Source organism: Vanellus vanellus, assembly GCF_965231255.1.
Source record: "Vanellus vanellus genome assembly, chromosome: 3".
In the NCBI taxonomy this organism is placed as follows: domain Eukaryota; kingdom Metazoa; phylum Chordata; class Aves; order Charadriiformes; family Charadriidae; genus Vanellus; species Vanellus vanellus.
Window position 1 is genome coordinate 82,250,098 of NC_138907.1, and position 26,736 is coordinate 82,276,833.

Here is a 26,736-nt window from a genome sequence, read left to right on the forward strand (position 1 = left end):
AGCTGACATTGATCATTCTTCTTTCCCCCCTCTCTCTCTGCACGGCTTGGTCTTCAGCGTCTTTTTACTATGCTTCCTTTGGATTAGAAACCCCATAGCTCTGGAACACACAAGACCGAGTAAATAAGGGCACGTAAGGCACACACTGGTGTACAAACGCGGTTTGGGAAGCAACTAAGTGTGCACGGATGGACGAGCCGGCAGAGAGCATTGAAGGCTGACACCTATGTCTGGGAAAGTCACTGCCGCGGGAGGAGAAATGCCGCCGTGAGCTGCCCCCACGCCCTCTCTGATCACGGAGGGAACAGCTTGTGCGGGCGGGCGCAGGCGGCGGCAAAGCAGCCGCCGTACCTCCGCCAGATGAATTTTCCGACACAGAAAAGGCAGCGTTCGGCGCCAGTGCAGGCGGAGGCGCGGCCTGTAGGCCTGTGCGCGGCGCCGGCTTTTCGCGGCGCAGAGAGGCCGAGGGGGGGGGGGCAGAGGCCCATCCTGGGCGCGGACGGTGGAGAGCCCGGCGGGGCGGATGAGCGGAGCGAGCCCGGCTGGGCCGGGCCGAGCCGAGGCACAGCGACGAGCAGGGCCGCGCACAGCCGATACCTCACCGTACCTCGCCTCGCCTCGCCCCGCCTCGCCTGCTCGCTTTACGGCAGTGTCGCGCCGCGTCTTTGCGGCAGCGGAACCGGCAGGCCGGAAGGCAGGTGCGCGGCGGGGCTCGGGCGGGCGGGGGTCGGGCGGCTGCGCGGGGCGGAATGTGGGTTTCCGCCGCGGTGTTAGTGGCCGGTGTGGAACCCGCGTTTGGGCCACCGTGGAGGGGAGCGGGGCCGCACGGCCCGCCCCGCCCCGCCCCGCTGGCAGTGCGCGTCCTCCCGCCGGTGCGCGGGTCTCTGCCCGACGCCCGGGGGAGAGGGAGGGCGGGCGGCTGCTGCGGGCAGCGAGGCCGGTGCCGAGCCATGCCTCGCGTCCCGGCGGCAGGGCCAGCGGCGGCGGGGGGCCGGGGAGGGGCGGGCAGGGTGCCCCGGCCCGAGCCCCAGGGCGCAGCTGGGCGGGCGGTACAAGAGCACTAATAAAGGCCGGGTCTCATTCTCCTCTCGTTGTGTTTCTGGTCTTGGCCTCGGTGTGATAGTTGAGACGGGGCGGGTATGAGGGGTGCTGAGGGCACAGGAGTTGAACCGGGCCTGAGTACTTGCCGTAGTTGCTACTGGTGTTAAGAGGTTTGGAGAACGAGACGTCAAGAATGAAAAACCAGCACGTGGTCACGTAGAGTCTTTTTTGAGTACTACTTGCTCTGTTTTTGTTGGTAATGGTGAACTGGCAGCTTTGCTTGTAAAATGCATGATGACTTCTTGTGTCCTAAGACTTACCCATCAGGAGAGTGTATCACGTTGGAATTTAAATCATACCTATATTTAAAATTTTTTATGAGTTCTGAATTTAGAGTTTGTTGTTGTTTTTAATATACTAACGTTTGTGTAGATCCTTTTCAATCTTCAAGCTGTTTAAGGAATTGACTGTGAAACAGTACTATTGAAATAGAACCAGTAATCTTCCCTTTTGCAGAGAAGAGATCTAATAGTCAAGCTTAGTTATTTTCTTGAGGATGGACTTGACTTGAGTCTAGTCAATGAGTAGAAAAAATATTAGAAATTCCAGAGAAGATACAACAAGGGTTATGTGTGTCCACATGGTAGATTGCAGAGATAAATTTTTAGGGGGAAGAAAATCAAAGCCAGCAAGCTGGCTTTAATCTGAAGACCACATTAATTATATCATTGAGGTGCTGAGTCTAAGTAAATACACACTGCTTTTCAGCAGACCCCGTAATAAAATAATTTCCTTTGGATCTGACTTGCTTCTGGACATGACAGAGTAAACTTGCATCATCCTGGAATGAGGTCTGTAGATATTTGGAGGAACTGTCTTCCCATTTATTTGGGAACACTGACCAACTCCCAGCTAGAGCCTTTATACATTGTATAAATTAGTTTAAATGTTAGATCTGCTCAGTTTTCTCAAAGCTAGCTTGGTCTTTGAAAGAGGTGAGGTCACTAGTTTCACTGAATTAGAGGGAAGATAAATTGTCAAATGGTAATATTTTGTTCTGGCAGTTCTGTGTTAGTGGAGCTTTTTTTGAAGCTAAACCCGAAGTGATACCAAGGTAGACTTTCTTTTTTTTAAATTAGGAGGAGCGCACACTACTCTCTCACTGCTTTTGTTTTCTTGTTCTTTCCTTTCTGCAGCTGACATGTATGTATTTGAAATACATCAGCACGTTTCTCCACCCAATAACTTATCTAACCCGAGTTTGTTGTAACTTTCCTAGTATCTAATTCCTTCTACACTGATGGTTATTTTCGTTACAGTCCACTGCATCCTTCTAAACTGGTTTGTGTCTTTCTATAGACAGGGTACGCAATAAAGACAACAGTACTCTCGTGGTGTCTTTTAATACTGACTAGTGGAAGGACAACTTGTTATATTTTAAAGCCTCACTCTTGTCTTTAAATATTAATGTTTCCTGACTTTCCATGTTTCTGGTGTGATAAATAACATGATGATTGTCACTTGCTGTAGCCTGTAGGTATGTTTCTGCAAAACTGCAACTAATGTGTTGTTTCCTGGCATCCTCTGTTTTTGCAGTTTCTTACTCTTGCTTTAACGTAATATATTTTACTATCCATGTTGGATATGGTTCTTTCAAGATAATTATAAATTTTAATATTGCCCCTAAAATAGTTAGAGATTTAGTAAGTGTAGCTTTAATTCTATTGTCAAGAAGAACGTACAGATTTGAAAAAACTTTTTTTACAGAGTTAATAGAAAATTTGTCCTTCATAAAGTACCAGGGTGTATTTCTGCAGATTCTTGTTAAACTACAACTCTTTCTCTGAAAAAAGTTATCCTTTATAAACACTGAACTGAGCTCAGGTTGGTCCATGTTCTTCCTCTGTGTTTCATTCCTCTTCTCTTACATAGTCATAGGAGCTGCTATTGAGGTAGGGGGGCTGGTTGGGGGAAGGAAAGGCACCTGTTATCTTTTGGTGGATAGTTACAATGTAAAGTTTATTTGGAAGCTGTTAAATGTGTAATTAATTCTAGCTCGTATTAGTGTTTTGAGTACTGAACATGTTTCTTTTTGCCCCTACAATATTTGCTGGAAGTCCTCATTAGTCCAAGTAACAGCTTAATGTTTTCCTGGTAAATTGTTTTTAGTAGCAATTGTTGAAGTTGGTTTTGAGTGCTTTCTAGCCTATACGTTTTTTAAAACCAAATTATGCTGTCATGTTTGGAGAAAGAAGAAAAAACAAAATTTACTGTCTAGTTTGGACACACTTATCTAATTAAAAGCAGTTTAACAAATGACCTATAATGTGTAGTTGGAAGTTATTTAGAAATATTGATAGCTAATGTCTGAACTAAGAAGGAAACAAGGGTTGGACTCACAAACAGATTTAGAGACATTAGGCTCCTGAATCCCAAACTGTAATCCTCAGAATATCTGTTGTCTCAGCCTGTAGCTCTGTTTTCAGACAAAATGTTTGTCTTGTGTCTCTCTCCTGTAGCAAGCAGTAGCAGGTGCTGAGGCAATATACTGAAAAAAAATTGGAAAACAAATACAGCGATGCCTTCACTTTCATATTATGTTTCAGTAGACAGTGATTTAAATAACTGACGATCTGCCTCTAGGCTGTTGAGTTCAGTAACTAGCAAGGTATCTGATGTCCATTAATTCATCTAATTCTTTTTAGAGTATGCTTGGACTTCTAGTCTTTTTGTCATCTTATGGCAATGAATTCCTAGATTTAATTATGTTCTACATAGGAAAGGCATTCCACCCAGTGTTGTTTTCACCCTAATATTCAGTTTTATCTTGTACCTCCTTATTCTTACATTATGAGCAATAGTCAGTCATTACGTATTTACCCATTCTTGCTTTTTAAACACCTCATCACATCACAGAAATGTGCAATTTCATGTTTATTGCAAGCACAATCCCTACGGGGATCTACAGTCAGGACATTCTTTATGTTCATCTCTCTCTGAGGAATTTGATCGCCTGTTTGCACAAAGCAATGTGAGAGTGTTCTTGTTCTGGGTTTAGGAGTTAATTTTCATCATAGCCGTAGTGCTTTGATTTGTGGCTAAAACAGTGTTGATAACACACTAGTGTTTTGGCTGTTGCTGAGCGGTGCTTGCATAGCATCAAGGCTTGTTGGAAGTTTGGCCTGAAAAATAAACTGAATCTGATACTACAGGCCTGAATTGTAATTATAAGCTGGTCATACAGTAAGAATAGATGATCTTGGAGTGATGGGTTGGTGATTGAAGCAATTATCAGGTGACTTGTGGAGTAAATTTCAGTTTTTCAGTTGTAAATCAGAATCTGAGGAATTTGTGAGAATGAATAGATGAGTTTGTACAGTAGTGACTGACTTGCATGCATTCAAGTATTTCTTAAAACATAGAAACGTTTAGATCTGTATCAACCACTACTTTCTTTGAAACCGGTGAAGACTGCTGAACTGAGTTGCTTAGTGAGTCTGTATTTACTGGATTCTGATTAATTTTTTCAAGAAATGTGAAGGCATTATTCTTAGCTGCTGTTCTAAGGGGGAATGATTTGTCCTCTCCTTGAAAGATTAAGGAAGAGTAAAGAGGATCTCTGCAAGTCCTCTCTTCCATTTCTTTCAAGAAATTTATTATTTGTGGTGAGTTGACCCCAGCCAGCAGCGAAACGCCCACCCTTCCTCTCACTCACTCCCTTCTGCTGCGAGACAGGGAGAAAATAGGAGACATGTAACAGTTGGTTGGGAAGACAAACACCATAAGCACAGATGTCGTCTGTCCGTCCCTCCCCCTTGCTTCTCCTTTCCCTGAGGTTTTTATTGCTGAACATGACATCATATGGTATAGAGCTGTGTTGTCTCTGAAGCATGAATATAAATAAAATGCTTGGTTATATAATTTTCTTGTTAATCTGGCATTTTTATTTATAGGGTGTCTTTAAAAGTTGATTCTATAAATCCGAACAGTTTGTATATCTGCTGTGCTAAATACTTATGATGATTGTTCAAAGGCTTTTAATTGTTAAATAGGAGAATCTTGACTAATATGTCCACAGTACAATTTTTCTAAAACATGTTTTAAGAAATTTTGCATATAGTCTTAACAGAACATGACTACATTTCTAGAAATGTAACCATTTAATAAATTGTACAACTGGAAAAAGTCCTGCTTTAACCTCCTCATATTACTAGACACATAATTGGGCTATTTTCCTTTTCACTATATCAGCCAAGAATAGTAACGTTATGTCTCGATTTTTGTTGTCCTCCCTTTTTTCTCATGGAATAAGCACACATTTCTGATGGCTTACATGCTTGGTGAAAAGATGGCTAGAGGTCTCCTCACTGTAGAAAACCATACAGGTGTCTTTTTTCAAAGTATCTTCTTGCATGTATTGCCAACACTGTAGGCAGTCAGCCCAGGAAGGGTGGGCAGCAGCTCTTTGTCTTGATTCTAGTTTGCACGCACTGTAATGTTACAGGAATGCAGCACTACTTTCTTTTTTTTTTTTTTTAAAGTTCTAATTCTGAACTGTAATAATAATCAATTAGGAAGCTGCCATTTGCTGGTCATCAAATAGCTGACGTGCTGTTTGTAGTGCCTGCGTGGCATGTGAGCTCTAAAGAGAAGACAAGGGCCTCTGTCTCTAATAATATTACTGTATGGGACAATGTGTTTATTCAATAGTTGAGTGTTGTTTAAATGTCTTTTTAATTAACTTTTTTGTTTCATGGTAGAACGCCCTACCTGAAAAGGACGTAGGCATGTTTTCACCCTATAGAAGTGGACTTAAAAAGGTGCTCCTTGCATTTTTTTCATTAATTTTTAGGCTGACATTTTGGCCATTTTTTCCCTGTATCGTACCAGTGTTAAAGAACAGACTGCATCCAGGTCTGAAGCCCTCAGCACAGGAGAGACATGGACCTGTTGGAGCGGGGCCAGAGGAGGGCCACAAAGATGATCAGAAGGCTGGAGCACCTCTCCTATGAGGACAGGCTGAGAGAGTTGGGGTTGTTCAGCCTGGAGAAGAGAAGGCTCCAAGGACACCTCATTGCAGCTTTTCAGGGGGCCTACAGGAAAGATGGGGGTCAACATTGTAGCAGGGCTTGTTGTGATAGGTCAAGGGGTAATGGCTTTAAACTCAAAGAGAGAAGATTTAGACTAGATATAAGGAAGAAATTTTTCACAATGAGGGTGGTGAAACACTGGAACAGGTTGCCAAGAGGTGGTAGACGCCCCATCACTAGAAGCATTCAAGGTCAGGTTGGATGGGGCTCTGAGCAGCCAGATCCAGTCAGAGATGTCCCTGCTCATTGCAGGGGAGGCTGGACTAGATGACCTTTAAAGGTCCCGTTCAACCTGAACTATTCTCTTCTATTCTTTTAGAATAATTTATATTTAAGCCAAATTAGAAGTGGACAGTTGTCTGCCTTGGGACAGCTTCAGGTATTTCTGTTAGAACCTTGTGTTTCTTTACAACTCTGTTTGCAGAGGAGGACATAGTATTGCCTCTGGGCAGTAGGAAGATGGTCTGAAGAGGAGGTACTCTGAAAAGTGCCTGGAAGGCCAGGGAGGTTTGGACTGTGCTTTCAACTCGTCCTCAACTGGAGCAGCTTGTCTTGATAGGTTGATTTTTGGGAGTCTGTAGGCATCTTCCCTGCACTTCACTATTTGACCACGTTATGTCACACACAGAGCTCCATTTTGAATGCAACTCTGTTTGCTTTTCTAATAGGAAAGACAAACTTTCACTTTTTTAATCCCTGAGCTGGACTGAGCTCAGTCTAGTGTGCTGTGACGGGGATCTTGCAAGAGGGGACTGCTAGACCGTGAGGGATTTGTTCATTTGGGCATACCTTTGGAAAAATACTTAAATAAGCTGACAGAGACTTTTTGGAGGAATGTTAGAAAGAGTGAGAAGTAGGACAGTGCTAACAAATAAATTGTGGAAGATACTGGTCGTTGACAGAGATGATCGGTAAGTCATCTAGCTTGGAGGACTAGCTAGCAGTCATTTAGAAAGAGAAGGCATGTTAGGATTAATTGTTAAATGTTTTATGCACAAAGCAGGAATAAGATACCAGGTTATTGATACTCCCTCAGAAAGCCAAAGCATGGTCAGAAAACAAAATTGGTAGAATTTGTTTTGTGTTGTGTAGAATTGTGTGGATTTGTACATTTTCTGTGTGCCTTGCTGTTTGGGAATTTGGCAAAAGTCATTATCTTGGTTATTTTGTGTTCCTAGAGAGGCTTGTTAACAAGCACAAAGTTCTGTGTGTTCTTAAATCATGATGTTTTTCAGGAAATTAGGAGTTACTGGGGACTGAGTCTCTTTCGTAGTTTGATACCTCCGCACTGGGAAGAAAAGCTGACAGAGACTTTCAGGTGTAATGTTAGAAAGATTGAGGGGTAACATTGTGCTAAAAGCTACTCAAACTTAGGAAAGTTTAAATGTGTGTATTTAAGGTCTTGATATAGCACTTAAATGCAAAATGCAGCAGCCTAGTAAATTAGTCTTTTTCTCTCTCTCCCTCCTGTCCTTGGAGAAGGAGGTGGGAGAGAGCATCTGTCGTTCATTTCAGTGGCCAGTCCAGCCCAAACCATGACAATGGGATGCTTGTGTGATCTATGACATTTAATTACAGACATCTTGGTATAATCAGAATTAAACCACTTTTTAACAAGATAAGTTTTGGATAAAATGCACAGCTTTCAGCTCTGAGAGTGCCGTGTGTCACTGGGAAGGTATTTGCTGTATATTTGTAAGGAAGTGTGCACATGATCATAATATCCTGATGAGAGTTTTCATTGATACTGATAAGAAGGCCTTCCTTACCTAAATAATCTTGTCTTCAGTGTTTACTGGTGTTACTAACTAGCAGAGTTTTCCTCAAAGTTTCTCATAACTCTCTGTCTCCTTCTCTACTCAAATAATATGACGGTTTCCAAACAAGGTGCTGAATGATAGAAAAAATGTAAGAACATTTTTTAGAAAGTATTAGACATGATTATAAAAATTAAATGAATTCAATAAACCCAAATGTTGCTAAATATAGAAAACACTTAAAATGCCACACTACCCTTGCATTATTTTAATAGAATTGATGCATTTGTGTGGCCAACGAAATTTGGTTCTTTTTACTTATATGTAATGGGTAATTTTCCACATATTTCTGTATTATTCATTCCAACCATTGATAAAAATCCTCACACAAAAGATGCTGGAAATTGGATGAGCTGATAGTTTGGGGAATTTTTTTAGTAATAGCCAGTGTTGGCCAGAACTCTTGTTTCTTTTGAAGGCTAGTTCCATATTTTTAGTACTGGACAATTAAATGAATTTGCTTGTATGTTACTAGAAGTACTATAGAATCTACAGCTTCTTTCTTAAGTGGTCTAAAAATCTGCATATTTCTGTTTTGAAAAATAATTCTGTCGTTTATTTTGAAGTACTTGCTGATTTTCTGTTTCAGATTGCCAGCATTGCCCGTATTATTGCCAGTTTTATTGGTTAAATTCCTGAACACAAAAATTATTTTATGTTTTCTCTAAATGGGAAGTCTTGTTTCAGTGCTTTTGTAGAACAATTGTTCCTTTAAGATTAAATATGAACCTTGTCCTAGGTAGTACTGTGCTTACACAGCCACTCTGCATCGTCTGCTAGATGCAATGATTTTATCAACTGTAAATAATTACTACAGAAGTCCCTAAGAAGGACTCTTGATGTATGGTAAGACAGTTAATTCAGAATTGGCATCCTGTCTTTCCAAGTGACATGAATGTTGCCAAAGACTTTTCTGTGAAGAAAAGAGTTCACTTTACACCATGCTGAATAAAACATTAATTTTGTGATCCATTTCTGATAAAGCTAATGACATCCACCACTTTACTTAGAAGGCAGTGCAATTCTTGGACGTCATTTTTGATGATGAATTCAGCAGAGTATAAAATAGCAGTGTCATAAAGTACCAGAGACAGTGTTATTTAACCAGTTAATGAATCCTTGGTTCTGATTTTGGTGGTATTACAACTTCAAAAAGACATTCTCCCGTAGTTAACTTGGCTGTTGTCAAATGAATCTCAGAAATGTATTTTCCAAGTGTGTCAGAGTTTCACCAGTGATATAGTTGGACTTGTCCACATACACAGAAGACTTGGTTTGTTTTTTTTTTCTTTCAGATCAGTTTGTAAAAATCACTTGTGATACCATACATATGTATGCAGCAGTGTGGTTGACTAGAGGTGTTATAGAGTGTTTCATAGAATTGTAGAATGGTTTGGGTTGGAAGAGACCTTAAAAATCATCTAGTTCCAACCCCCCTGCCATGGGCAGGGACACCTCCCACTAGACCAAGTTACTCAAAACCCCATCCAACCTGGTCTTGAACACTTCCAGGGATGAGGCCTCCACAACTCCCCTGGGCAATGGGTTCCAGTGTCTCACCACCCTCACAATAAAGAATTTCTTCCTACTATCTAATCTAAATGTACCCTCTTCCAGTTAAAAACTGTTACCCCTCATCCTATGACTACACTCCCTGACAAAGACTCCCTCCCCATCTTTCCTGTAGGCCCCTTTAGGTACTGGAAGGCTGCTGTAAGGTCTCCCTGGAGACTTCTCTTCTCCAGGCTGAACAACCCCAACTCTCTCTGCCCAAGACAGTTTACTCAGCCAGTTTGCTCTCAGCCAGTTTGCTGCTTTGGGATCCTAAGGCCGCTGATACCATCTCCTGCATTTGTACAGACAAACACAGCTGGTTTTGGAGAGAAAAATGTCAGTGCATGTGCCTAAATGCCCTGAAGGAAATGGGCAGTAGGCTTTGTGTGGTACTTCTCTCTATAAGCATAGTTGTGTCTGTTTATGTGTCTTGTAGACATAAGCACAGTAGACGAATGAGGTACTCATACTAAATGACTGTGAAGACAAGATGAGAGAGTTTGGATTGGGATGAGAAACAGGTGGTTCTCCCCCCCAGCCCTGCCCCAAGGTTCAGGGGCAAGTGTGAGTGCTGAGTTTTGGGAAATAGTTTCCTCCTGCAGGTGTGGACCAGTGGTTTTCACAGGAAGGAGCAGCAAAAAGGCATTCCTCAGCTCTCAGTTTGAAACAGTCAGATGCTCCAGATTATTCCAAGGGTTGTTTGTAGGACTGAGTATTTTAGTTTCATAAGAGTGGAGATGGAATGGAGGGAGAGTTGGAGAGGAGAAAAATTAAGCATATTCTATTTTTTGAGCACAGTTTTCAATCAGGTTCATTGATAATGAACAGAAGTTGTCTGTGTGTGGGACAGTCTTTACTATTTCTGTAGCATCTGCTGAAGGTGTATTATTTAAATGAAGTTACATTTGTCCCTTCTCTTAAACCTATGCTAGTCAAGCTTGATTTGAAATATAAAAAAAATTAATTAGTTATTTCCTTCCATGGAGAATCCCAAAGCGGAATTAACTAAATTATCAATAAGAAGTACCTACCATGAACAATATGAGTTAGGTACCGTAATTGTGGCCATTGGATACACAGTTTGATATTTCGCACTTTCAGGTGTGCGTCTGTTAAATACATGTCTCCTTTTGGTCTTACTCATTTTATGCTGCTGAAGCAGCTTGAAGGTGGAATAGAATTGCTTTCCTTGTGGTAGTCCCATTTCCCTTGAAGAGTCCTTTGGACTTGTTTTTGGCTGTGTATCAAACATAGGAAACTTATTTCTCAGAAGAAAATAAAAAGTAGAACCTGATCTTAGTTGTACACTAAGCTCATGATCCAAGTGTAATTCATCTTGGTTTTTGAAAGCTAATTACTCTGTTAACTTTACTTGCTTCTTAAGCTTTGGGTGTCCCAACAGTAAGCTTCTATTAAATGCATTGGTATTTCAGTTAGTTAAAGATTATCCAAAAGTTACTTTCTTGTTGTAGCTTTTTTATTTAAGAGAGTTAATAAAAATAAATAATGTTCTGGCCCTGCCAAAATAGAAGTCCAGTTTATTAACTTCAGCGGTATTAATCTGAGTCATTATTTTTTCTGCTCATGGAATTTTACTTGCGAACTCCAAAAAAAAAAAAATATGTTTGGATTTTCACAGTAAGTAACAGTTGTCTATGTCCAGGCATAGATGTATGCTGTCTGTGACAGAGGTACCTGACTGCACACTGAAGCTGATACTATTCTTGATAGTTCCTCACATTAATCTGCCTTGGTTGCGTAAAGGTGCTCGCACAGGTTTGTATAGATCATATTTAGGAAATCTTACTAAAAAAGCTGTAATATGCAAGAGGTAAAAATCATCACACAATTACATTACACTGAAATGCTTCTTGTATAATACCATTAGCTATATCTTTGCAAGAAGATTTTTCAGTGTGATTATTTTCTGTTTCTTGCTTTTCTTTTTGAGTTGCTGAAGGGTTTTGACATGTAGGTGCATCCATTCTCTCCCCTTATGTAATGTAAGGTCAGTTCACCCTCCCAGATTGATTTCACTAATGTTTTGAAGGGAAGCGCTATGGGAGACCACCTTCTGATGTTCTGAAAGGGCTAATGTACCTGTAAACTGTTCTCCTGGGACAAGGTGAGGGGGTGGATGACCAAGAAACAACTCCCTGGCATAGCTTAGAAGCAGTGCTAGAATGGGAAAAATTGTTTTGGTAAGCTTTGCTTGTGGCCGCCTTCAGACCTTTTGTGGGCTTTGGTATGGTAATCAACCATGGAAGTATAATTAAGCCCCAGTGGTGGCAAGATTACTTGTTATCACAGGTTGTGTAATGTTTAAAGGATTGACTTGACCTGTGCAGAATGACATTTTTAAAGCAGACTGCACACAGCAGAGAAATACAGATTCTTTCTGTTCTTGCCTCCCCATTTGAGCTCAGGAGATAAAAGCTTTTATTTCTGGTTTTCTGCTACAGTAAGCCTATTTGCGCGTGCTGATTGTTACTTGTACAAGTTTTCATTCGCAGTTAGTCACCCAGTTGTACCTCTGTGCAGTATCCTCAGGTTGTTCATTCCACTAAATTTTTATTGTGAATCTTTAGCAACTGTTATAAGCAATTCTTCTACCTTCTAAAGGTGAGTGGCAAAGAACCTGGCAATGCCATCTCTGTGGCCGGTAGTTAGCGTTGGAAGCTTCATCCTTGTGTGTGCTTGTTGATTCAAACTTGGGCTGCTGTTCACTATAGGAATGCATTGTGAAGACTTTCTTACTACCATCTGAACGGGTGCTGTAGCGTGGGCGTATCACAGCAGTTACACAATTGTGTTATGTATGTATTATTGCAGCAGTTATTTTTGCTGGAGTGCATCCCATGTCCTCTCAGCCATCCTCGGTGACATGCAACGTCTGTTACTTAGCTGTCGTCATTAACGCAAATGTTTTTTCTTTCTCTCGCATATCTATTGTTTTTCATCCTCCCTTTACTTCCTGTGGACACATAGATCCGTATTTACCTTCCGTACACCTGCTGCTTTTTCTTTAGTGACAAACATTTCTGGAACAGAGTAAGATGAAGTTATTTTCAACCTCTGTTGATGGCATGGTGTGAAAGAGAGAAGCATAGAGATCACCCTATTAAGCTACAGTAAAAACACGCCCCCACCCCATCTTGTATTTGTGGCTTATGCCTACTGTTTAAATGAAAATATATGTTATGTAAGTTGAAATTGGATAGAATCATAGAATGGTTTGTGTTGGAAGGAACCTTAAAAATCATCTAGTTCCACCCCCGGCTGCCATGGGCAGGGACACCTCCCACTAGACCAGGTTGCTCAAAGCCCCATCCAACCTGGCCTTGAATGCTTCCAGGGATGGGGCCTCCACAACTTCTTTAGGCAACCTGTTCCGGTGCCTCATCACCCTCACAGTAAAGAGTGATATCTTCCTAGTATCTAATCTAAATCTACCCTCTTTCAGTTTAAAACCGTTACCCCTCATCCTATGACTACACTCCCTGATAAAGACTCCCTCCCCAGCTCTCCTTGTAGGCCCCTTTAGGTACTGGAAGGCCGCAATAAGATCTTCCAGGAGCCTTCTCTTCTCCAGGCTGAACAGCCCCAACTCTCTCAGCCTCTCCTCATAGGAGAGGTGCTTCAGCCCTCTGATTGTCTTTGTGGCCCTAAGTCTCTATTGCTTGGAATGCAGTTTGTCTCTCACTGCAGGAAAAGAAAAAGTTAAGGTGATGGGGTGTAAACATGCAGACATTTCTCAGTCTAATGACTGAACTGTTTATGTGTTCTTAGAAAAGAAAGATGAGTTATTCTGAAAAAAAAAAAGGGGGGGGGTTGGTTTAAATTTTATTTTATTTATTTATTTATTTCAGAAAGGACAGCTATTCTTAGTAATGATCTCAAAGCACATCTGAAATGAATACATTATTGGGCCAAGCCAGATGTTTGGCATCACACCAAGACAGTATTGGCACAATTACAGGGAACGCCTCTCCAGCTGACGCTAGCAGGAGCAGTGTCAGGCAGCTGGTGTTGAATCCCACGGGTATCGCTAAGATTGTGAGAGAGAGAATCTGGAAAGGGTTAATATTCTATTGAATGCATGGCTTGCAATTCCATTATTTCTTTTTAGGTTTTTTTTGTTTAGTGAGTTCCATAATTAAGATCCTGAAATTGTCTCTTATATGAATGATGGCACACACAGGCACTGTAATGCCTCCTCATTATGCTGAAGCATTTGTTTGAATTCTGGTATTCACCGAGATGAATACCATGTATCAGGCAGCCACTATTTCTTCCTGAGTACATATTCCTTAATCTTGACATCTCCCTTTCAAAGATTGACCTGGTCTTGACTGGAGATCAGCAATATTCAACCCAGACAACTTGAGAGAATTCCAGTGTGATGTCTGAGCCTTTTGCAGAAAATTAGATGTCTGAAAGTGTACAATTGTTACTACATCATACTGCTTATAAAGGTGCAAAATATGAAATCGGAAAATATTAATATTGTAGTATCTTGCTTTGGCCTGCTGTTTATGATTAATGCCCAAGACGTTATTAAACCACTATTATCACTGGCTGTCAACTTTGATGCTAGGTGCTGTATTTGTACTGTTTGCATCAAACATGCTTGGATCGTGAATCTAATATAAATGTCCCCATCGTTATAAAATAGCTTTTCCATCTAATGCTACTATTTGTTTCTTTAAAATTGCAGTGAGCAATACACACCAAATAGAATGTGTTTTATTTTTAAATATTGAGACTTATTTGTAAATAAAATATGAAGTTTACCTTTTGTTAATGAAGCTGCAGAGGTTAATTGTAGCAATACTAAAATGTGTTCGTGTCACTAAAATTTAATGCTTCAGGATTTATTTATTTTTATTCCTCATGCATGGTAGTATGAAGAAGTAAAATATTGTATGTGTGATATATTTAAAATGTCTTCATTTGTTGACGTGGTCTTGATGCTTTTGTGTTTTTTATTTAGATAATACTGTGCTGACATTTATTTTGATGTTTTAAAATATATTTAAAGTGCTAAAAGTTACTGCACTGTCCTTTTATTTTTTGTATTGTCCTATGGCTGGGATATCTTTTGACGTTTTAGTTTCCTTTTCGTTTGAAATGTTTCTGCTTTCACAAGTGAAAGTGAAAATGCCATTTGATCCAAATACGATGTGGTTAGTAGCAACCTGCAATTAATTGCCAATGTCTAAAACCTCTTTTTCTTTACAATGTTCTTTGATTAGATTAGTAATCAATAACTTCTTCAGGTTTTATAAATGAGAAGTTTACATAGACAGCAAGAAACTTGTTAATAGTTTAAAGAATTATAAGCAACATAGGCAAAACCTGGTGACATGGCTAAATGTTCCTTAGTAAACAAAATGACTGCTTTGGTGTTTTAAGTGACCTATAACAAGTCAAATACTGGAGGCTACAGAAGCTGGTACTTCAAGATAGCGTAACTGCAGATTTTACCTGTAATTCTGTTAATGCTCTGTTATTCTGTCATTTGTAAGTAAGGAAAATTTGCATTCGACTTGAAAATAGATGTACCAGATTGGGCAGTGCCCTTCTCTTAGCCCTACTTGGCAGCTGGCTTGTTTTCTCAGAAAGTATAGGAATTAAGTTTAAAAAGGGCATCTCTTTGACCATAATCTCTGCCTCTTTCTCTTCTCTACTGAAGTGTTGCAGTTCTGTATTTGCCTATAGATAAAACATAGGAAGGCCAGGAGTAAGCGAAAGACTTAAGTAGCTGGTGAAAATACAAAGTGGAAAACTTCTCTAGTAATGTTCGTTAACTTTGTAATATGGCTAACGCTTCTTAAAAATATTGTTGAGCTTATGATCCAGGTCTACTCTTAGGTTTACCTTCAAACAATAAAGTTTGAATGGTTTCATACCTGAATTCTGAGTATAATCTGCTTTTATGTTTTACTTTCTCTCATAAAAAGTTTCAATGTTAAAATCACACTTGCTTTTAAAAGAAGTGAAATAAGATTTAAAAGTTATTGCTTCTCGTCTTCACAAAGCTCTAGAAAGATGGATATTGCTTTTTCTGCTTTAGAAACAGAAGCTTGGTGGAAAATTAAGGAGTTTTTTAAGAGGCAGGAAATCGGAGATAGTGCTAGGAATTGTCAAACTTCAGTTCTTTTTCCTAAAAATCATTAGCGGAATGGGCCCGAACTGTCCTTACTTGATTGAAGGTGGGGGGAGATATTTTTACCATGTGAAGTTGCACTGATCTTAAGATTAAATTCCCATTCCACCTGTCCCTCTACAAACATGAAATAAGGTGGTACCTATTCTCACACCTTTTTCTCAAGGGGGAATGGGCAGAAGGATGCCAGATGTTCATCTTGCATCTCAGTATGTGGGCCCTGGTAAATAGGATTTAATCACTGCTGCCTTTTAGGCCCTTATTCCAAAACCTTAGCAGGGTCATTGTATGTAGGTAGATGTTTCAGATCAAGCTGCAGGCAAACAGGTGTGTTTCTGTCAAATCAGAAGGAATTCTTTACTGTGAGAGTGGTGAGGCACTGGAACAGGTTGCCCAGAGAAGTTGTGGCTGCCCCATCTCTGGAAGTGTTCAGGACCAGATTGGATGGGGCTTTAAGCAACCTGGTCTGGTGGAAGGTGTCCCTGCCCATGGCAGGGGGGTTGGAACTAGATGATCTTTCAGGTATCACGGAATCACGGAGTTTCAGAGTTGGAAGGACTAGACATCATCTAGTCCAACTCCCCTGCTAAAGCAGGATTGCCCAGAGCACATTACTCAGGACTGCATCCAGGCGCGTCTTAAATCTCCAGAGAAGGGGACTCCACAACCTCCCTGGGCAGCCTGTGCCAGTGCTCTGTCACCCTCACCGTAAAGAAGTTTTTCCGTGTATTTGAACGGAACTTCCCGTGTTCTAACTTGTGCCCATTACCGCTTGTCCTGTCACTGGGAACCATTGAAAAGAGCCTGGCTCCATCCTCCTTCAACCCACCCTTTAGATACTTGTACGCCATAATAAGGTCTCCCCTCAGCCTTCTCTTCTCCAGGCTAAAGAGTCCCAGCTCTCTCAGCCTTTCCTCATAAGGGAGATGCTCTAATCCCTTAATCATCTTAGTTGCTCTTCACTGGACTCGCTCCAGCAGTTCCCTGTCTCTCTTGAACTGGGGAGCCCAAAACTGGACCCGATGTTCCAGCTGGGGCCTCACCAGTGCAGAGTAGAGGGGGAGAATGAATCCATTGGCCTTTTTGGCAACAAGGGCACATTGCTGGGCCATGGATAATTTACTGTCTACCACAACCCCCAGATCCTTCTCCTCAGAGCTACTTCCCAGCAGGTCTGCCCCTAACCTATACTGGTGCTTTGCATTCTTCCTCCCCAGGTGCAGGACCTTGCACTTGCTTTTGTTGAACCTCTTTAGGTTCTTCTCTGCCCAGCCTTTCCAGGTCACACTGGATGACAGCACGGCCCTCTGGGGTGTCAGCCACCCCACCCAGTTTGGTATCATCAGCGAACTTGCTGAGGATACTCTCTGTCCCCTCATCCAGGTCATTAACGAATATAGTGAATAAGATTGGACCGAGTATTGACCCCTGGGGGACACCACTGGTTACAGGCCTCCAACTTGACACTGCTCCATTAATCACAACCCTCTGAGTTCTGTCCCACAGCCAACTCTCAATCCACCTCGCTGTCGCCTCATCTAGCCCATACTTCCTCAGCTTCCTAATGAGGATGTCATGGGAGACAGTGTCAAAAGCCTTGCTGAAGTCAAGGTAGATGACATCTACGACTCTCCCCTCATCCAGCCAACCACTTATAACATCATAGAAAGCTATCAGATTGGTCAAGCCTGATTTACCCTTGGTAAATCCATGTTGACCACTTCCAATAACTTCCTGTTCCTCAACGTGTTTGGAGATGACATCCAGAAGGAGTCGCTCCATTACCTTCCCAGGGACAGAGGTGAGACTAACCGGTCTGTAGTTCCCTGGGTCCTCCTTCTTGCCTTTTTTGAAGATCGGAGTGATGTCAGCCTTCCTCCAGTCCTCAGGCACCTCTCCTGTTCTCCATGACCTTTCAAAGATGATGGAGTACCTTCCAACCCAAACCATTCTATGATCCTATGAATTAGTTACCTTCATGGTGGATGTGGGAAGACAAGCAGTAACTGATCCACTCTAAAGGCAGTGTGATGCAGGCAGGAATCTGCATCAGAAGGTTTTATGTGAAAGCAGGTAACTAATTTAAAAAAAAAAAAAAAAATGTAAATTTATGCTGCATCTCATAGGACCGTGACATTTTTGACCCAGAGTTTACATCTGGCTCTAGGATGTTGCAGAATAATAGTGCAAATTCCTAATCTTTACCTTGGTTTTCACATTAACAATAGAGTAATTGCACCTGTCCCCTGCCTTCTAATTGATGGCTATTTTTGCTTTCTTGTGGTGCCCCGGTGTGTGGGTGTCGTGGACCAGAAGTGAAGGGCGCGCGGGGTTTGCCTATAAATGAGGCACAGAAGCCTTGGGCAGTTGCTCTGCCAAATCAGCCCCCCCAGGGACTGGCAAGTTCTGAGAGCACATGGGCACGTGTGGAGCAGCATTTGTTAGTATGAGCTCAACTGTAGAGCTTCCGGGCTGAATTTGGCTCTTTGGCCCAGCTGGTGGTCAGGGAGGTGTGCCCTTTCTTGCTCTCTGGGGTTCCAGTTTTTTTTTTATTTCAGACAGTATTAATAACATGATGAATAAAGGAGGAAGAAACACTCCTTTAAAACTTGATTTCCTAAAAAATGAGCCTGCTGGAGGTGCTTCAAAATCTCCTTAAAAGTGTGTGTGAAAAGCGAACTTTGAAAAAGTGGGCTTGAACTTTCATGAATTACTGTGCATGTTACTTCAGAAAGAACAGTTAAGATAATAACATTATAATTACATTGCTATATGTTATTGTAAAGGACCATAATTCTATAGAAAAATGTATTTGAGTGTAGGTATCAAGTAAATAGGTAAAATGGAGTAATCTTTAATAGCTAATATCAATGCTGTCATTGGAGCAGGATGAGAGTGATTTACCTTTCTTGTTGTGTTCAAACACAAAAAGGTCAGGTTAGATTCTCTCAAATTTTGGACACATTAAAGCCACCATTACAGAAGAGAAGTAATGTTCACAGGCTGTTTTCACTAGGAGCTACGCTGGTATGACCTACATGTCATATGTCCACTGAACATCCCAAAAGCTTCAGTGTTGCTTGGCTCTGTCTGCTTCTAGGCTTGAAAACATCCTCTGTCCTCTTCAGAGTTAAAATATTTTGTATTTCCCCATTTTGTAGCTTCATCACTATAAAGTTTGTCTCAAAAGTATCAGCTGCTGTGATAGCTTTTCTCAAAAAGCATCTTCATGTGAGGTGAGAAAACAAGCAGACCTGACAAGTCAGTGACATTTCTTTGTCCGTGACTGGAATGCTGCATCTGGATGGGCTTTTGTGGTGTATTGCAAAGTTGATAACTAGAATACAAATGCAGTTATTAAATGAAGAAAAATGTTAAGGGTAATTGGATTAAAATTCTGTACGGTAGGTGACAGGGGCTGAGGGGGAGTCATTTTATTAACTTTCTTTTAAGTTATTTAAATTCTGGGTGGCCGGTGGTCTTGCATGCTAAGAATGATGCAGATCATTAGGTTTGTAATGGTATCATTAGCTGTTTCAAAAATAATCTAAATCTGTATCTATCTGCTACCATCAGAAACTGTAGCTGTGCATTAGAGTTCATTAAACAATTCCGCAGTGGGCACCTTTCAAAATTAAAGAACTTTGAGAATAGTTTCAGTAAAAGGCTTGGAACGAGTACAAGTTCAGATGGAGAACAGCTGTGTTTTGCTGTATAAGCCCGTTTCACACTGGAAATAAGAGGGCGCAGAAATAGTCTGTAGTGCTGGGGAGAGCCCTGTGCTTTGTCAGTGTGTGTGTGTGAGTGTGTGTGTGTGTGAGTGTGTGTGTGTGTGCTCCCAGTTGTGAGATGAAAACATCCCAAGGCATACTTTTTTCCCAATTCCGGTAGCCCTTTTATTCCCTTTATCTCTTACAATAGTTCAGTGCTACATGCATTATGATCTTTTTTTCCTGTAGTAATTTTCTTTGCCTGTTTGCTGGTTAAAAATGGCTCGGCCGTTGTCAAGAAGGATGCCCCTGCATCAGCTCTGGAGGCTGTTAATGGCCTGGAAGGTCCCAGTGCAGGCTGGTTCGGAGGAAATCTTCTTGTGGGTTGGCATCACTTGATGCTGTTGGGAGCTAAAGTTCAGTTACATAGATTTCACTATAATCCTCTTGTGTTAGTGGTGCTAAAGGAACAATTGCCACTTTGCCTCATCGCTGGTAACTTTTCTTTAGGGAGGAGAGAGAAGAAGAACCTGCTGAGTGACCTCTGCATGTTACCATGTCTTGCTTATGCTCTGCGCCTTTCTATTAAATCTTGATTATTAGCATTTTGACAGAGATTTTTTTTTTTAAACTTGTTTAATTGAAGTGCCAGCCAATTTCTGCTTGCTCTAAAAGGTCTTTCAAGTTTGTGATGCAAGTTTGTATTTGTAGCATTAACAAACCATGTTATTTGTTTTGTTCTCATCTAGGTGCTTGAACTGGGATTTGATTTCTCATCCTATGGATCACTGAATGAGTAACAGATGGCCTTGCCTCGTCTTACAGGCGCTTTACGCTCCTTTTCAAATGTCACTAAACATGAGGATTACAGTGAAGAATTAGCTGACTTAACGGTAAAGATTTTTTTTTTTTTTCTTTTCCAAAGCATAATTGTAAAGTATTAGTGTGTGTGTAGTAAGAATTGTTTGCTTTCTTCAGTTGCATTGCTATTTTAAAAGAGTAGGCAAGCAAGAGTGGGCAGAGTGTGTATAGTTTGCTGTGCATTCCTTCATTGTGTCTTCACTCAAAGTCAAATCTGCTGTAGGTTTGTGATTTGTGCCAGGCCCTTACAGTCGTGATGTGCTATATGGGTAGGGTTGCTCGGCTGTGTTAGTACAGACCTGTTATTTCATCTTTCAGGAGGTTAAATTGGGCTGGGCTGGTATGTTTTTAGCTCCAAGCTTATGCAGAGCTGGGGAGACAAATGTCTCCCTTTGAATATTAAGTTCACCTCAGACTCTTGTTGGGGGATATCTAGAACAAATTTAGTGATACTGAGTTTAGGTACTTCCCCTCCTCCCCCAAATAATGCATTAAAGCGATAGATGCGCTGTGGGAATCTGTAATGTGAAATGAATTTGGAATCTTGGGAGCTGTAAATCTCTTGAAGTTGAGAGAGTTTGTCTTTACAGGGAATTCTGCCTTGGAAAGAGTAAAGTAGTGTGAGAGTGTGTGTGTGTATCTTCTTTCTTACACTCAGGAAAGAGTGTGAAGAACAGGTAATAGGGAAACTGCTTACAATCGTTACTATATACTTACTGAATGCAATTGGAAAGAGGTGACTTTATCTGGTGTTTCACTTTAAAGGAACCTCTGTATAGTAATGTTGAAATAAATAATTTTTAAAAATTTTGCATTTTCAGATTAAAAGATCAAAATTACATGAACAGTTGCTGAAGTCTGATCTTACTTGGAAGAAGATAATAAAGTTTGTTGATGATAATTTGGACAAAAAAGAACACCAAACTGTAAATAGTGATTTAAAAACTATATTGCAGGCTGCAAAACAAATAGGTAAGTTTTCATTCCCTAGTAGTCTAATAATACACGGTTTTGTTGGGGTTGGTTTTTTTAAGCAGCTTTCTGCCCACGTAATTTGCATACGGGTACAATTTTAGTTCTACCTTGATGCCAGGCTTGCCCTGAAATATCTTTGAAACTCCAATTAAGCTGATATGTATATGCACAATTTGATCCTCTGTTTTGTTTTAAAATATGATTCCGTTGTTATGTGGAATTGTTGCTTTTTGATAGTGTTATGTAGTGTGTGGTACGGTTTGTGATTGACCTTTAGTAAGCAAAAGCAATAGCTTCTTTTGGAAGGGCAGTACTCTGAGAAAAGAACAATGTGGGTGTTATCTGCTTTAATTCCACATGAGTGGTATAATGAAAAATTGGACTGCTACATAAGCAGATAAAATTTAAAAAATGTTTTCTGCTTGAAGTGTTTGGTATTGAGGAGAGAAATAAATAGTAAATTTCATTCATCTGCAGTTAAGCTCTTAAAACTGAAATGCATTATGGCAAAGAAAGTGAAAGCTTAGTTTTGATTGGAAACTTAGTTTTTGATCAACAGACTAAAACTATTAGTTTAGTACTTCTATTCTAACAAAAGTGGCTTTCAATAATTATGTGTATTTCTATATTACAAATATTAGTGAGGTTAATGCAGCCAAGATCAGGTCTAGATAATTTTTTAGATGTTGGATTTTGTTTTCCTGTGATTCCTATATATCTAATGCTGAGAGGGAGGCTGAACCACCTTTTCCCTTTGAGATATATTTACATATATATATTGTATATGCATGTCTCTTTATGTCATGTATCTTCCATATGTAGGTATCTAATTATCCTGTAAATATCACCTCCAGTTCTCTCCATGAACTTTTCAAGTGCACCATAGGGAAATTCAAGAGAAATACTATTTTTTTTTTTTTTTTTTTTTTTTAGGCGCCTCCATTTATATGTAATGTTTCTAGTTTCTTAGCCTTGTTCCCTCTGCTAATGCTGGATTTCTTTTGCTCTTTCCTGTTACATTGTGGGGAAAAAAGCCCTTGCTTCTGCTGGGGTTAAACCTAACCTAAGTTGAATCAAGTCACAAGTAACAATGTCAAAGTAATTAAGAATCTTCCCACTGATTTCAGTAAGTTTTTTTAACAGGCAGAAAACAAGGACATAGTAGAGCAAATACATAGGCCCATAACTGAATAGCAGAGGTATACAGAGGCAGGCACAAGACAATTTTGATTACTGAAAAGAGAATAGCCATGTTTACTATGCCTTCTGGGGCGTTTAAAAAATGAATAATATTGTTCCTTTTAAAATAAATAGTTTATTTTAATATTAGCCTTACCAGGGGTTAATCGTGAGCGTTATCACTTAAATCATGCTGTTCTCCTCGGCTGGAGTTCTGCTGGTTGATCCTGATATAACTTAAGAATTGACCAGATAAAGACATCTTGACAATAGCAGCTTGTAAATCTCCACAGTAAGCCTTTAAGATGTTTTATAATTTATGCAATCTTGTAAGAAATGCTAATTATACTCAAAATGTTGGAGTAACCTACCCAACTTTTTAGAACACGTATTTTAAACTTCAAAAAAAATTACCTGCATTATGTCCTCATCTAAAACAAACAAAAAACCTACTATGCTGGCTGGGTTTGTTTATTTATGCTTGATGACTTTAAAAATTTTGTTTAGTAGTGACTTTTTGGTTTGTGATACTGTGTTTTTGCTTATGTTTTCCTTTAATACCTTTGAATATTTGTGTAAGAGGTAAATTCTTTTTCTGTAATACTATATTTTTTTATTTGCATAATATGATATTTTGGAGATATAAATGTAAATTCATGCATTTATTTGCTTTAATTTCTTTGGGCAGTTTTCTGACTAACACACATTCTGTAGTAATCCTACTGGGAATTACTACAAGAATGTAGTAGTTCCCAGATGAGTTCTGTATGTTTAGTTTGTTATGAATATTCAGATTAGGCGGTGAATAAACAGTGAGACAAAGTGGAAATTTGTTACCTTTAAAAAGCTCATAAATGTACTATTGTGAGTTTAAGACCTCAGGCAAGTTTCTTCTCTAACTTGGAAAAATAAGAAAGCGTTGGTAATCCTTAATATGAATTTCTAGTAAGCAGAAGGATAACGAAGACAGATGCTTTCTTATCATATACCTTTTATAATTCAGTACCTTGCAACAATTGCTACTTGTTGTTATGGTTTTCGTTTCATATCTCTGATGAGACTTGCAGCAAGAAATTGAATACAGTTACGTTACGGGCAATGAAAGAGAATTAGTTTGAAGCGTATAAAGTTACATTTGGTTTTGGTTTTGTTAACAGTTGGAGCTGAAAATGGACAAGAAGCAATTGAAAGCGGAGCTGTTTTTCTCTTTAAGACATTTCACAGGAAAAACTGTGTTGGCCATGATGAGACAAAGGCGATCAAGCAGATGTTTGGGCCATTTCCATCATCATCTGCTACTGCAGCTTGTAATGCCACATGTCGGATTGCTTCTCACTTCACTGAAGAACAGCTTACAGCCCTCATACAGATGGCTGAAGAGCAAAATGGTGATAACAGAGTGTTCTTCGGTAAAAATATAGTGTTTTCATTTGACATGCATGATTTGGATCACTCGGAGGAGCTGCCTGTGAATGGTGAGGCCGACGCGCAGAAAATTATAAGCTTAGATTATAACAAATTTCTGAACAACCAGTTGAATCACTTACAGAATCACTGTAAGGAGAAATCTGATCACAAGTCTCTGGAAAAAGTAGATGATTCTTTTTTATGGTGTGAAGTTGGAAAGTATCTGAACGAATCTCAAGGGGGTACCCCTGGAGGGCCAACAACAGAAGACCTCTGCTGTACTTTGTACGAGATGCTTGCTTCTACCAAAAGTGGGGATGAACTTCAAAATGAGGTACAGTAGTGTATTAACTATACTGCGTGTATTTGAATATTGCAGAAATATAAATTTTTTTCATATTGCATTATGCCAATATACTTTATCCAAGTGTCATCTGTGCTTTTTCTTTCTGTTGGGTTTTTTTTTTTTGTCTTGAGAAAAATTACATGGCAGCACCTTAATTTACCAGGCAGAAGATGGATGCAGCATGAATTTTATGTGAATAATCTCCTTTCCCCCCATAACAGAGAGGCTATTATTTTTTTATATTTTTTTTTCGGCCATTTGCTGACCTTCTCCATACTTTCTTTTTAAGCAGCAGCCAATTTAAACTACCGTATAAAAGTGTGAGGAATTGCAAAGCCAAACTGAAGTTAACTTTCTTGGACAGGTTCCATGTCCAGTTTCAGAGCCTTCTTGTTGCTGGGAGGAAAATTGGAGAACTGCGCAGGTGGTGCTACTTTAAAACTTTGACATATCCCTTTTATTTCTTGTGATACGGAAAGGGGGTGGGTTTATTACAAGAAGGGCAGAGAAAGTTTGAAGGAGAGAGAACAGTTGCTGGGAGGCTGGAATTGAAGGATAAGCGTAGTGGTAGAAAGGGGAAGAGCATGATTAAAGGCTGGTGAAGACGCTTTCAAGGCGTGTGCAGGAGAGATGATTGGATTAATCTAGGCAAGAGAGAGCTGGTTTTAAGTGGGGTTAGGAAAGAGTTCCTGCAATTTGCTAATTGCTTCTTCCTATGCACTTTTCTGTTATGTTTACTTTATTTTTCATCACCTGCCCTGCTTTGCTCCCCTGAAAACATCCAGTACTTAAATTTGCAAACTAACTTTTCAGAAAGACTTTACACGTCGAAAATTTCTTACAGAAGTACAACTGATGGTAGGAATAGGCAGTCCTGTGAAAGATAGTATAATGAAAATTTGCTGGAATTTTGCCATTAGAATTGCAGATTTTATCCTTCTTAACAAAAACATTAAGTGGTGGAGAAGAGGACCTGAATTATTTCATTTTAGGTTTATATAACTATGTATTGATATCTATTGCATAATCATATAGCTGCTGAAGCCATATTCTTGTTTTGTTTGGTATTCAGTAGACCAACCACGTTTTGGCTGTCCTTTGGGCTATTTTCTGTATAGGAACATTTCTTATAAACTTCTTCTAACTTGAGAACCTAAATAGGAATATAAAAGGAAGTTAATTTAATTTCTACTGCATTAAAATATATTTTTATAACACTTTTATGCATGTTTCATATTTTGGGTGGTTGTGTTGAGGAAATAGAAGACTGAACAGGTCTTGGAGGAGGAGATGGGATAAAGAAACTTGCATGTCAAATGAAACACGAAAAAGCATACCTTCATTAGCCATAGGGACCTGAGTTTATTAATTGTACAGAGATAAAGATTTCAATTATTTTTTTCTAGATCAATGAAAGACTTTTCAGATATAGTCACAGGGTATGCAGAAATAATTCCATACTCCTGCATAATGCCTACTTAATGCCTAAGTTTAGTTTGTAAAATGTTAAAGGAAATGCTTGAAACCTTTCAGTTAAAGCAAGAAGAAATAACTTTATTTTTATTTTGCAACTTTATGATCATAATGGATTGCTAAATCAATTGGCAGAAAGTTCAAGCTATCAGCTTTTATGTACATCACCCATAAAGACTTTCCTTTGGTTTTTGGAACAGACTTTCTAGCAAAATTTCTGTCTTGGTGACTTTATGGGAGTTTTAATTTGACAATATGAAAAAATTGTTTACTCTGCCAATGTACCTTTCTGAAGATTATTTAGCAAGAGTAAAACCTTTTCTTTGTGTTACTGGAGGGAGAAAAGATTCTTTCCCTTGAGTGGCTGAAACCTGTATCTTATTTTTGGTTTTTAAGAACGCTCAGTAATAAAACAATAAACTTTCTCCCCATTTTCCTTACTGGGACCCCCATGTTGCCTTTCCTTGCAGCAAGTTTATTAATTCGTTGTTCATTGCACAATGTGGGGGCCAAGTAGGGCGTAAGACTAATTTGAACCTGATCACCTTTTGTTAAAAGCATGCTGGCATTTGTATTGTGCTCTCTGTAAGAGTCGTCATGACTCGAAAATTTATTCTGGGCTTTGGATTTTACCATCGCTTAGGGATTTATATTTTTTTTTATTACAGCAATTTTGCTGGTGGCATCATTAAGAGCAGATGGTGCTTTTAAACCTGAAGATAACCCATTTCTAGAACTAGGTCATAGATTTGCCTTGTGAGATGGTATAACAAGTATGTGATTGATCATGCATACTGAAAATCTTACATTAATTGGGGTGATGCATACATGCTAAAATCTCTATGCTCTACTAAATTCTTTTTTTCTTTATAAACCAAGTAGAAAAGAGCTATTGATATGAAAGGATAGTTCTTTGTAAATAAAAATCCAGATCTGTAAAATACATTTTCGTATTTTAAAATAGTGGCCGTGTCTATTCTTCTGTTTAAGAAGTTACCACCACCTGTTTATTATTAAACAAGAAAAGAACAGACTGGTGGTGAGGATATTGGCGAGTGGACTTCTCTAAGAAAATTTCATTTAATCCTTATGCAATGTTTATTAAGATTCCAGA

At 39.7% G+C, this 26,736-nt stretch overlaps 1 protein-coding gene across 1 annotated transcript in view; it reads left to right on the plus strand.

Annotated features, from left to right (window-relative positions):
• The first annotated feature begins 674 nt into the window (after positions 1-674).
• The window catches only part of ASCC3 (activating signal cointegrator 1 complex subunit 3), a 290,851-nt gene continuing 264,789 nt past the window's right edge, over positions 675-26,736 (plus strand). Inside the window, exons 1-4 of the mRNA XM_082481072.1 lie at positions 675-698; positions 20,131-20,274; positions 21,064-21,214; positions 23,554-24,137. Coding sequence (XP_082337198.1) covers positions 20,185-20,274; positions 21,064-21,214; positions 23,554-24,137 — 825 coding nt within the window. The 5' untranslated portion in view covers positions 675-698; positions 20,131-20,184. The remainder of the gene's footprint in view (positions 699-20,130; positions 20,275-21,063; positions 21,215-23,553; positions 24,138-26,736) is intronic.